This window comes from Balaenoptera physalus (genome assembly GCF_965194825.1).
Source record: "Balaenoptera physalus genome assembly, chromosome: 1".
Classification (NCBI taxonomy): Eukaryota; Metazoa; Chordata; class Mammalia; order Artiodactyla; family Balaenopteridae; genus Balaenoptera; species Balaenoptera physalus.
Genome location: NC_138882.1, coordinates 179,548,721 through 179,562,069, shown reverse-complemented (window position 1 = coordinate 179,562,069; position 13,349 = coordinate 179,548,721). Strand labels below are relative to the sequence as shown.

The 13,349-nt window shown below is 36.1% G+C and overlaps 1 protein-coding gene across 10 annotated transcripts in view; it reads right to left on the bottom strand.

The window, feature by feature from the left end:
* The window catches only part of USP48 (ubiquitin specific peptidase 48), a 66,428-nt gene that overhangs the window by 32,351 nt on the left and 20,728 nt on the right, over nt 1-13,349 (bottom strand). For 3 of the 10 annotated variants that reach the window (XR_014260297.1, XM_082448621.1, XM_082448626.1), the window contains exons 7-12: nt 13,000-13,133; nt 12,307-12,389; nt 10,181-10,300; nt 4,350-4,529; nt 1,402-1,530; nt 563-712 (exon numbers count right to left, since the gene is read on the bottom strand). Coding sequence is in view for 9 of the 10 variants with exons in the window: in XM_082448621.1 (XP_082304747.1) it covers nt 563-712; nt 1,402-1,530; nt 4,350-4,529; nt 10,181-10,300; nt 12,307-12,389; nt 13,000-13,133 (796 nt within the window). In the remaining variant the exon portion in view is untranslated. The remainder of the gene's footprint in view (nt 1-562; nt 713-1,401; nt 1,531-4,349; nt 4,530-10,180; nt 10,301-12,306; nt 12,390-12,999; nt 13,134-13,349) is intronic. The other 7 variants (XM_082448622.1, XM_082448624.1, XM_082448625.1 and 4 more) reach the window with 5 other exon arrangements.

Here is a 13,349-nt window from a genome sequence, read left to right as displayed (position 1 = left end):
GCATTAGATAAACTTGAATAAACATACACAGTAAAGGAATGAGCTGGACTGTGTGGGATAATTCTTAAGAAATTAGGGGTCAGCAGAAAGCTTTCCTATTCTTAGAATATTTGATACTAAATTTCAAAATAATCTAACAGTATCATAAAAATAGTACTCATATAAAAGAATGCCTGTTAATACTGTTAGGGCACAAAGTACACAAGGAAATAGATTAGGCGAGTTGCTTCCATAAGTAGCCCAATCAGATTTTTCTTTTAAAAACAAGTTAATGTCTCACAAATTAGAAATATCTACAAGAGTTATATATGCAGAGTGCTGACCTAAACTTCATAATTTATTAAGAGCTTCCCATTTTTAAAAGTACATGATAATGAAAATTATACGGAATGCTACACATTAAGTTACTGTTGGTTTACATAGTAATTGTATAGTGCATAAGCTGGCATTAACGGGTTATAAATAAGAAAGGGCAGGGGAAAGTTTGTTCATACACGTCTGTGAACATAAAAGAAACAAGGCACTTAATGGCAACAGTGCTGTCCCAGACTATCTTACAGACCAGCTCCAGCAGGTAACCTTTGGTACAGCTCCTTAACTTCTTCATGCTTTGCTTTTCCTTTATCCACACTTTGCTTACGCATCTCGGCCATTTCAATACACCACTCCTCAAATTTGGAATTATCCCGATCTACCAGCTCTTGAAGAAAGGCTATTCAGAACAGAAAGACACAAAAACCTTTATCCTGTTTTTCAAAGACAAAGAACCATGCTGATTTGTAAATTACAACAAATACTGGCTAAGATTTTGGTGGCAACATCCTACTGTGGTCTCCCTACAACCTGCAGGCAGAAGTAAAACTGAAGACAGCCCCTGGAATAAATACCAGGGGGTTCCCCTACCCGATTCTCCATGACATCATCAGCCAACTGGAAGCATCAAATGGGTCAGAAACACCATTCAAAACAGATGGTGCCACAGACAGAGCACAGCACAGTATTAGGTAAAATGACAACTGATGACTGCCTTCAGCCAAGCAGCAGCTCTTCCTTTTTTATATTAAATCTAGAAAATTTATAACTGGCTAAAACCCAAAACTGCTTTACAAACTGAACAAAACAGAACCAAACTGCTCTTTAAATTCATCTTTATAATCCACAGGAATTTTTTTTAATTGCTTTTGCTTTTCTTTAGGGGCAGTCAGTGGAATAGTTCTGTTAAAGCCTCCTTTATGATAAAAACTCACCACTTTAAAGCAAATCTGTGATTATATACACTTTCACCATTTACCACATGCAACCAACCTACCATAATAGATAAAAGCAATCCGTTCTCATCATTGACCTTTGAGCACGGTATTCTAAAATATTTGCCTTATGTAATCCTGGAAAATTGCTCACCTGGTACCTGAATAGTTGTGTTGGGTTTTTCTTGAGTTTGTAGTCTATAAACCAACATGTACGCATTTCGAGAGCAGTGAGTTCCTTTGCCACACTTGGGTTTACGTGTCTGGGATTTAGAAGGTTCTGCTGAGGTAAGAGAAATCAAAAGATGACTAAATTAGAATGCCTGGAGTTTATTCATTCTTTTGCAGGGGAGGGGAAGGGGGAGGGTTATAGAAAACAATTCCTAAAATACAAACTCAAGATACATTAAAAGGCAATAAAAATTTAGCAGGCTGGACAAATTTTTTAATGTTTAAACAAGTTACTAACCCGCATTGCCTGCCATATTCCATTTTTAAAAGCTGAAAAGAAAGTATTATTTTTCACAATGACAAACCTGAACCAGGAAAAAAAAAAAAAACCCACAAACTATTATGAGTTAATTTTACTGTTGATCTTAAATTACAAAAATAAATCCAGACTTAATTGTGCAAAGAAATAAAATGGAATGTTCCTGAAAAAAATGAAATAAAATGCTAAGATTAGCCACTAATCTCTATAAATTCAGAAGCAAGTGGAAAACATTAGTGTTTTACATGGCACATATATCACATGAAGGTGATCTTCAAATTGAGTCTGATTATCCCAGTATAACCTTCCAATGGGTAGGAGGTCATGGATAGTTCTGAGGAAATCAATTACCAGATCCTCAATTGACAATGTATTTTTCTAAAATTGTTCAGGTTTCACTGATGGTTTCCACCTCTCCTTTCAGTCATCTGTCTCCCACTTTACAAAAGAAAGATATAACCTCTTACCTGTGACAAAAAAAGTCTTACCTCACCAAAAAATATGTTTACAGTAAAATTCTGCTGTGTTCAATTTTTAAAAATTTCTAACACACTTACATTGGTTTGATCAATTATACAGTTTCATTTAAAAAAAAAAAAAGAACACTCAATCCAGAAGTACTTTCTAACTATTTAGAGCTTTATAGCTACAGAAAACTTAGCATATTCCATTAGAATGAAATTCTATAGGGTCAGTGTAATGGAAACACTAGTATAGGAGAAAAAGGAAACATTAAAAAAAAAAAAAATCCTGTCATAAAAAAAGATCAGTTCATGTAACTCTGAAAAGGATGATGTGGATGTATGGAATCTATATGTTATGTAATTTCATTTGGATACAACAGTAATGCTGCAGTTTAAAGTTTCAATATTTATAATTTGTCAGAAGTTACATTATTTGAAGCTACTTAAATTTGCAATGAAAAATGTTGGATTTTAAAATGTGCAATGAAATACAGAAGTTGTTCAATATTCTTATAGGGACTACAGAAGCAAACAAGTTTAAAGACCACAGTCATAGGGAATTAAAAACCTCAGGGGCACGTATACAAAGAAAAGACGTTAGTCATTTCTAACTAAAAAATTAAGATTTAAGATGTTCATTAATTTGTATAAGATGGAATATAAAATGATTCATAGAAGTTCACAAGAGAATATAGTAATGAATGACTAACGGAATTTAATGAATAAGTATTTTCTATTTTTGATAAAATAGAAAGAAGGAGCAATGTAAGCTGCATATAATGAGAGGCATTAAAACAATGGAATGGGATCCTCATACACGTAGAGTCTCTTTCTATTGAACTGTTTTAAAATTTAGGACTACCTATATGTAGAAGACAGGAGAGCCTTAATAATGCTTTTAATCCTACAATTTTCTCACTAAAATGAAACAGATCAAATAAACCTCAGTAAAGAACAGTCAAATAAAGCCGAATTTTACTCACAATTTAAAGCTACATGTCAATTTTCTTCCTAGTAAGAATATCACGATAAGAAAAAATATAAGCAAATGTTAAGAGCCTAAGTATTACTTAGGTAAAGTGGGAGCAAGATTGCTACATGTCTAAAATGTGATTTAAAATTAGAAAATACTTCTAGCATCAAGCCTGGGTTGAGCGCTACTCAGAGCAGGCAAGCCCAGCACACCTCCCACTTTCTCTTTTCAAGCTTTACTGAGGTATAAGTGATGAATAAAAATGGTATACATAAAAAAAATAGAAAATACTTCTTCAAATTACAAGAATATAGCCACCACATGGATATCTGCAGCAAGATTCCCCATGCCTTCCTTGAAAGTCAACCTCAACTGCCATGCTACTCCACCTTGGGAAAGTGGTACTGATCCTTTAAGAAAGAAGGGTGGCAGGAGACACACACCTATTCCCAATCCTTTTCTCTTTTTGCATCACATTGTCTGAGCCTCACCCAAAAATGACAAACACGGTAAGAAAGTGATGAGAACCTCAGCCAAGATGGCTCCTATTGGAAGAACTGCACACTCCATTCGACAATAAATGGGTATGTAGCCCACGAAAACTGAGACGATGAGAGCTACATACTAGAATAATACTATTTCAGGAGGTATCATTTACAGCAGACCTCATTACTACAAAACAGCAAGCAGCTGATTCCCCACAGAGGCACTGCTCCACACTCTAGGGACGGAGTAAGATACTTAACAGGGAGGGGTAGACATTGCTCAGGGAACAAAGTTCCCCTGCTGTACTTATTTCCCCAAAATAAATGTCCTGACCCAGAGAAAAGGACTACAAATCCTACTATATTACATCTACTACTCATAATTTTTAGCTTAATACTCACCATCCTCTTCCCTAGCTGCCCACAATTAACCTGTTAATTGAAAATTAAATTTGTGCCTTCAAACTGTACTGAAAACATGACATTATGGAAACCATCTCTGGAGCAAAATCATTTTTTTAAAAAATTCAAGCATTGCTATAAAAGATGTTCAGAGATTTCATGTGTTTAAGAAATGCAAATAGTCTTGATAGTCCATAACAATCTTGGGCCATAATAATTTATCACAAACATTTCTGGTAAAAAAAAAAATTATATTTTAAAAGGGCACTCACAACTTAAAGGTTTTACCTAGATCTTCCTCAATCCCTAGTTGTAATTTCTTCCCCTCCATCTTTTCTATGTCTTCGTCATTAAACTTATACCATTCACCAGACTGTGGATCTTTCACATGGGCAATGTAGTGACCGGAATAAGCACTCACTCCTCTGTGTATGAGGACTGCACTGAGTTCATACACATAGGACCCACCTAGGGAAGGAGAAAGGGGAAAAATGAAAGAAATTTTGGATAACATTATTTCTTCTTATATCCTAAGCTTGAATTGTAATGATTACAATTCTTTATGCATCTGACAGAGTTCAAAATATGTCACCTAAGACTTAAAGAATTTAGTCTCATAAAATAATGTAGCAGGCATTGTTTTAAGCAGCTCACTGTATCAACTCTCCATTCCCTCTGCAAAATATACAGGTGGAAAGCTACGGCATTTTGGGCACTCAGGGTTACGAAGCTATTCTGTAGTATACTTTCCCTTCTGCATTAACAGGCTGAGCCATATGCTTACCAAGAATCAGTTGTTCATATTTTCCAACTTATTACAAAAATTAACTACACAAAAACTAATAATATTTGAGTGCAAAACTAAAAAGCTATTGTTTCTAGAAAAAAGAAAAATGTTTTTTAAAAATTGGATAAGTCATTAAGGAAAATTGCTTTCAAAATAGGTGTAGACAAGGGAATTCACTGGTGGTCTAGTGGTTAGGACTCAGCGCTTTCAATGCCGATGACATGGGTTTGATCCCTAGTCAGGGAACTAAGATCCCACAAGCCTCGTGGCACGGCCAAAAGAGGGGGAAAAAAAAATTGGTGTAGACAAGACAAATAGAAAATACAGAGAAAGAAACAATAAAAATCTAGACTGGGTTCTGCACTCAGATTTCTTTATAAGTATTTTAACTTATTAACTATTCCACTTTAAATAAACAAAACCGGGGCTTCCCTGGTGGCGCAGTGGTTGGGAGTCCCGCCTGCCAATGCAGGGGACACGGGTTCGATCCCTGCTGCGGAAAGACCCTACATCCTGCGGAGCAATGAAGCCCATGCGCCACAACTACTGAGCCTGCTCTCTAGAGCCCGCGAGCCACAACTACTGAAGTCGCATACCACAACTACTGAAGCCCGCGCGCCTAGAGCCCATGCTCCTCAACGAGAAGCCACTGCAATGAGAGGCCTGCGCAACTCAATGAGGAGTAGCCCCTGCTTGCAGCAACTAGAGAAAGCCCGCACGCAGCAACGGGGACCCAACGCAGCCAAAAATAAATAATAAATAAATTAAAATAAATAAACAAAACCTACATATCACAGCCTATCTACTATGCACATGGTTTATGCAAGAAGAGAAGGCTTTATCCATACATCAAAATATCAGCAAATGAATGAACATTTACGTTTTAAGATAAAATATTTTTAAGTTTGAAAAAAATCTTTTAAACATTCTAAACTTAAACCAATTATAGGGAGGAAATTGTATTTAAAGCAATCACTGCTACTACACATTTTATTAATAAAAATTAGAAAACAAATTCATCAGCAATCCTACAACACAGCCATAACCACTATTAATACTGAAACTTATAGATTTTTTTCTAACAAATATATCATTAACATCTTTCCACATCATTATTCTTCTGAAAATTATTTATAGTGACTATATACAAGTACCACATTATATTGAACCACTCCCTCACTGCTGGACATTTAAACTGGTAGCATTTTATGGCCATTAAATAATTACCTTTGTCATAAAAATCTTTGCACACATATCTGTTTCATCACTGTAATTTCCTTAAAACTGCAAGAAGTCAGTCATAAAGGTATAGCCAGTCACTCATTCAACAAATAATAAACATCCTAGACACTGCTTTAGGCATGGAGAATACAGCAGCTGACTGAAATGACAAAGTCCTGCATTCTTTTAGCTCAGTGGGGGACACGGTAATGCAGATTAATACCTGAAGCAAAGCCCATCTAACCCACCCCAGCTGAAAATAAATTTAAAATACTAAGATAAAAATACTTTAAAATCTTTTAAGATGCAATGATCATCTGGCAACAAATGAAGAATTCTCAGAAGCCAAATACTATGTGAAGGCAGGAAGCTAGGGAGGTTAAGGAAAATGAAACCAATTTTCTACTGAGAGTATTAGGTGAAACTATCAACTTCAACTGTTTTTTTTCACATTTAAGAGGTTCGTGGGACCAGAGATCAAAGCTAAGATCCTTAAAAGGTGAGGAGTCTAGAAGAGGACTCACATCGTGAAACTAGGGTTCTTCAGTTTAAGAAATAAGGAGAAATGAACCTACCCTGCAGAGGAAATAGTAGGAAAAAATCATCTGCCTTATACTTTGACTCTTGGAGTGAGGAAAAAAACAAATATCTGTTGCAAGTTTTTAAGAATCTAGCCCTCATGAATATTTCAACCAAGAATTCATACTATCTAGGAAGACAGAAAAACCTCAAGCCAAGAGTTTAGTTTGACGTGGTCCTAGAATGAGTGACAGTTCTAAGGAATATGAATTCAGTCCAACATACACATAAACACACACAAACACAACAAAACACAAAGGACACAAGTCACTATAACTGAGAGGCAGGAAACAACAGATAAAAAACCCATGAAGTTTTTCATCTCAGTTACTGGAAAAAGTAAAAATAAGTAGAACGTTATGTTTAAAGAAATAAATGATAGAATAAAAAACTAAAAGTAAGGAATAAGAGATTATAAAAAATGAAAGTAAGATGTGATACAGAACCAAATCAAGCTTCTAGAAATGAAAGTTACAATAACTGAAAGTCAAAACTCTACGCAAGTTTTAACAGCGCGATTAGGTTTGCCTAAATAGAGAATCATTAAAGTAGAAGGCAGACCTGAAAAAAGTTATGTAGAATGCAGGACAAAGCAAGAGTTAGGAGACATGGATGGCAAAGTTAAAATCTTAATACATGACTAATGTAATTCCAGAAGGAGAGATGAATGAATGGAAAAGAGAAAAAATTTTAAGACATAATGGTTGAGAAATTTATCCTTTAGGGAGGATAAATACACGAAAATTCAACCCAAACAGGTCACAGTGGCGCTGCAAAACACCAAAACAAAAACAAACAGACAGACAAAAGATCTTCAAAATCAGACAAAATAAAACAGGTCACCTATAAAGAAAGAAGAATTAAACCACAACCAACTTTCCAACAGCAACAAAGGAAGCCCTAAGACAACAGAATCTCTAATTGTACTGAGTGAAAATAACTGTTAATCCTTAGAGTAAATTTCACAACAAGAAATAAATAGATACTTCCAGACAGTATGCTGAAAATAACTTGATACCAACAGACCCTTACTAAAGGCATTTTTACAAACTTAATTCTGTATTTTAAAAAGTGATTCCAGGGGCTTCCCTGGTGGCACAGTGGTTGAGAATCTGCCTGCCAATGCAGGGGACACGGGTTCGAGCCCTGGTCTGGGAAGATCCCACATGCCGCGGAGCAACTAGGCCCGTGAGCCACAACTACTGAGCCCGCGCGTCTGGAGCCTGTGCTCTGCAACAAGAGAGGCCGCGATAGTGAGGCCCGCGCACTGCGATGAAGAGTGGCCCCCGCTTGCCGCACAGAGAAAGCCCTCGCACAGAAACGAAGACCCAACACAACCAAAAATTAATAAATAAATAAATAAATAAAGGAATTCCTTAAAAAAAAAAAAAAAAGTGATTCCAGATGGAAGGTCTAGAATATTAAAAGGAATGATAAACAAAGGAGGTAGGTAAACTAACACCAATAGCTCTACAGATAATAAGGCATCCTATGAGGGCTATTGTGTGTGTGTGTGTGTGTGTCTGTGTGTGTGTGTGTGTGTGTGTGTGTGTGTGTGTGTGTTTGGCAGCTGTGGCCACACCAAGCGGCTTGCAGGAGCTTACTTCCCCAACCAGGGATCGAACCCAGGCCCCCGGCAGGGGATTCCCCTTATGAGTTTTTTTTAAGGTGGAACTAAAACACATATGAAAACAATAAACAACTTAGGAGAATATCGATTTCCTAGTGGTTTGAGGTCTTTGTACTGTTTTCAGAGGGTAAAGTTGTTAACTTTAAGAGTTAGGTATATTATAATTTCCAGGTTAATCACTGAAAGAACAAAATAGTAATAGCAAACAGCCCAGCCCAGGTTGTACCCACCAGGTGGGCACTTCCACACTCCACGTTTTAGGGCTTACCTAGACTCACCTACCCACTCTTCTTTCTACTACACTGCACTCTCCCAATCACTTCATGGAAAAGGTGAACGAGAAACAACCTCTCCACTCCCAACCTCAGGGAAGAAACAACCTCTCCACTCCCCAACCTCAGGGAACCTAAAGAAAACTCCTTAACCCTGAGCAGAGCAACAGAAAGAGAATGGGGGGAAGTGTCATGGTGTTAAATTGGCCGGGTTCTTATAGCGTGAGTGAGCAAGGGAACCTCAAGCAGTAAACTTGATCTGTGATGATACCTAACTAGTAGGGACCCCAGGTGCCTGGCAGAAAGAAACCTGAGGTCTCCCTGAAGGAGGTGGCTTCATCCCAGCCCTAACTGAATCCCCGTAAAAAATTTTCCAGGGACTTCCCTGGCGGTCCAGTGGTTAAGACTCTGCACTTCCACTGCAGGGGGCACGGGTTCGATCCCTAGTGAGGGAACAAGATCCCACATGCCATGCAGTGCGGCAAAAATAAAAAATAAAAATTTTCCAGAGATAACCAGGTACGGAAGACATGGCAACATTAAAATAACCAAATCAGACAGCAAAAATAAACCTGAATAATATTCCACCAATGTCAGTCATGGATTATAAAACTGGGCTTTCTATGTTTAGAGAAATGAGAAACTTGAAAATATATGCAAGTGACAGGGAACTATAAAAAGTGATGTAAATCTGAATTAGAGGAATTAGGAGTGTAAATAGATGAACTGATCCAGTTAAAAGATCAAAACTGTCAGATTGGATTATCTCATATAAATTTGAAATTCTCCAAAATAAAAAGGTTAAGAAGACAGACAGACACACCTGTGGTGTTTTTCTCCAGCGATCAATGGCCCAGATGAAGGAGCAGAGGAGGCAGATTAAGATTTAATAATGGGTTAGATTTCGCCTGGCTATATCCCAGGAGGCAAAAGGGTAAACTAAACTATAATGTTTAGGGGTACAAGCTTACACGGTAAAACGCTAAAGCAAAAAAATAAAAAAGTGATTTCCATATAAGTCAGATTACTAGCTATATTTCAGGAGGAAGGAGATTGCAACTGGGCGGGGCACACAGGAATCTTTGGAGTATTGGGAATGTTTTCTTTCTTGACCTGGGTGGTACTCATGAAGATATTCACTTTGTGATAATTCTCTGAGCCATACATTTTTGTATTTTAACTTCGATGAATGTGTTACATTTTATAATTTTAAGAAGAGGAAAAATAGGATGGAATAAGATGTATGAAACTTAAACTATGGAAGAACAAGGTAGCTTATGACCCTCAGAAGGGCTGAGGCAGAGTGAAAGACAAAATTACTGAAGGAGAGAAGTTGTTAATGAGGTCAGTTGAAGACTGTCTACAACAGTGGTACTTAGTAGTATTCCCTAAATTATTAATGAAGACAATAAACCACAGAAGTATTAGCAGTAACTGTGACTCTATTACCAATAGACATCATGGTTTTCATTATCACATTACCATTGTTGCAGATAACCTGATTTTATACTTATCAATTTATTATACTCATCAACTTAAGAATTACAGTGGTTTTGACCACTGGAACCTGTTCTTTGGTTTGCACCTATATTACTGTATTACAAATTTGTCTCAGTATTTTGATAACTACATTTAAATGTAATTGGTTTCTGGGACTTCCCTGGCAGTCCAGTGGTTAAGACTTCGCCTTCCAATGCAGGGGGTGCGGGTGCGGGTTCGATCCTTGGTGGGGAGCTAAGACCCCGCGTGCCTCGTGGCCAAGGAACCAAAACATAAAACAGAAGCAATATTGTAACAAATTCAATAAAGACTTCAAAAATGATCCACATCAACAAAAATCTTTAAATGTAATTGGTTTCTTCTAAAATTCTATGAATTTTATTCGGACTCTTAAAATGGTCTACAGGGGTATTAAAATCCCCAAGAAATATGGCAGGAGTTGAGTTAGAGGGTAAGCTGCTAAATGTTCAAGGTATGAGAATCCCTCTGTCTACATATCTCTGTGTATCTGCAGGTTCGCTAAAGAAGCAAATGAATTCTCCTTTCAAAAATAGATCATCTTTTAGATCTATCTTTTCCACTTTGTGTGGATATGTGTGTGTAGACACATATGAATAAGAATTTAGGAAAATATAAATACTGGTTATCTGGGTGATAGAATTACAAGTGGCTCTTATTTATAACTCTTCTTTATGCTTTCTGAATTTTCCTAATTATCTAGAATGAACCTTGTGCAAGTATAACAAGTTAATTTGTTTCTAGTATTCTACCTATATGAGGTAATACATTTGTATAACAAACATTACAAAAGGGTGTGAACAGGTCTATAACTACAAACTACTGGATTAATTTTACCAGTCATAGCTAACAATTCTAAACTAAGAATTTTTATTTCACTAATTAAAAATTACTTAGTAATCCAACATACTAAAATTATATATACAGCTTTTTTGACCTATTATGGTCAAAGGTTTTCTTTACAGTATAAATTGGACAAATATATAATAAATTGAATAACAATAAGAACCATTCAAAATCATACACTGGAGTCAAGGAAAAGAATAATTTGGGAATTCCCTGGCGGTCCAGGGTTAGGACTGGATGCTTTCACTGCAGTGGCCTGGGGTTCAATCCCTGGTCGGGGAACTAAGATCCTACAAGCCACACAGCACAGCCAAAAAAAAAAAAGGAAAGGAATACTTTTACATCTCCTAAGTTTCTGACCCTGAGAAACCACTAAGCCATCAGGCTTCTCTAATTTCAAATAATTACCTAAACAAAGGAGGCAGGAAGCAAACTACTATGTAAAGTGAACTACTGCTAAGTTTATTCATTCAGCCAAATATAATAGTAACAAAGTCCAGCAGCAACATCTACAATAGTTTCCTTCTTCCACAGGTGTAAATTTTAAACTCCAGTACTGATTAGAGAGCACCATACATTTTAAGGCTTAAATATTTATCACATCACTTCCCCCAACCTCCCCAATCATTTCTGTTGAAGGTTTTATTTTATGGCTTGCTTCTATTTATAAGCTGCCACCAGAATCTTTTTATGGAGACAGAGTTTATGATATAATTTCTGTATTAAAAATTTCACAAACATTAAGGTCAATCTTAAAAGAGAAGCAAAATGGTCTGTCCAGTAAGGGCAGGAGAAACAAAGGGCAAGATGTTTCTTTTCTCTAACAAGAATCATCCTGTTTGGTAAGATGAAGACTACCAAAAAAAAAAAGAGTAAGTTATTAGTGACTCTGTCATAACATCCTACAACTTATCAGTGGTCATATATATAATTATAGCATAAATATTGGAACTAGGCCATCTAATGTCTTTGATAAAATGTTTTTTAAAAACGTGAATGGAGGCAGCTTGGAGACCCTTAATTTTACGAGGAATTACAGATACGGTATTGAGGCTAAGGTAACAAGCCTTGAGTACAGGAACAGCGAAGTATTTTTCATTTTTTATTCTTTTATACCATTAATTATATACTGGGTTGACCAAAAAGTTTGTTCGGGTTTTTCCGTGAATGAACATTTTGGCCAACCCCAATATACATCCATGAACCATCTAATCTTTGTTATGTACTCACTCATAGAAAATGAAAGTAACGTATCGGCTCACCTAAAATGCCTTTGTTCTCAAATATTAGCAAATAAAATTTAGTAGTAAAATGCTACTCTGTACTCAACACAAGTAGATCACAAGTTCGTTTCTGAGCATTATAATTATCACTGCTTGGTAAAAATATTACCTTTGTGTTCCACATAAGGCTCCATATCCAAAATTTCTGAGAAGCCAATGTAGGTATTCAGCTTTTTCTTATGTCCAGTTTGCCTAACCAAGAAGAAAGCTAATTATATTTATATTTAAAACAACCATAAAACAATGTATAAGCTCTACTGGTTATTTTAATAAACTGGATAGCAGCTAGGTAGATTTCATTTAGCAATCTTGCTCAAAACACAATACTGTTTTAGAATTGGGCAATAAATAATCAACAACCTAAAAGGTATGAATTTAAAGTGCTAATTCCAAACAGTACATTTCCAGAAGTTTTAATTTTATTACAAAGGAAACCATACATGTTCCTGCTTTACAGAAGAAATGCACATGTGAAAAAAAAATTGCCTGCTCTATCTCCATGGGAATGGGGGATGTACCGTAGTGAGTAGAAAATTTACTCAAGTCCTTATACAATAATACAGAACGTCAAGGAAATTCAGTTCCTACCTAAATGTCTGCTTTTCCTTGGCAGTTTTTAATAATTTTTCAGAATGAAAAATAAGGATTCTCTATTTTTCTAGTTCTTAATTATGACAGGCTGTAACTTTCATCCCCAAATCTTGAGTTTCAAATTATAAGCATTTTACTATCTTATCTATGGTAAAATCTGTACATACTAGTCCACAGTGAGCAACAAACACTACGACATGCACATATTTACCTGTCAAAGACAAAACGCATTAGCTGTAAGTTCAGAGTACAAGGAAGACTAAGGAGTCGGATCTTCCTTGTTGCATTCTGTTTGCTTTGACAGTTTTCACAAAAGTATCGATTGTCTCCTTCTAATTTTTCTTCCTGATCAGGAATAAGACACATTAGTTTAAAAAAAAGAAAAGATTTTTTTCAAGTGATCAACCCTACGATGCACATTATAATTTCATTTTAGTTAATAGCTTCTATTCAAGCTCTTTAAGATCAAGTTATTATAAATAACGAAGGACACATAAGATTGTATTAGCTTAGCAGTGACATTAATTTGTATACAATGATTTAAAACTGATGTTTCTCTTT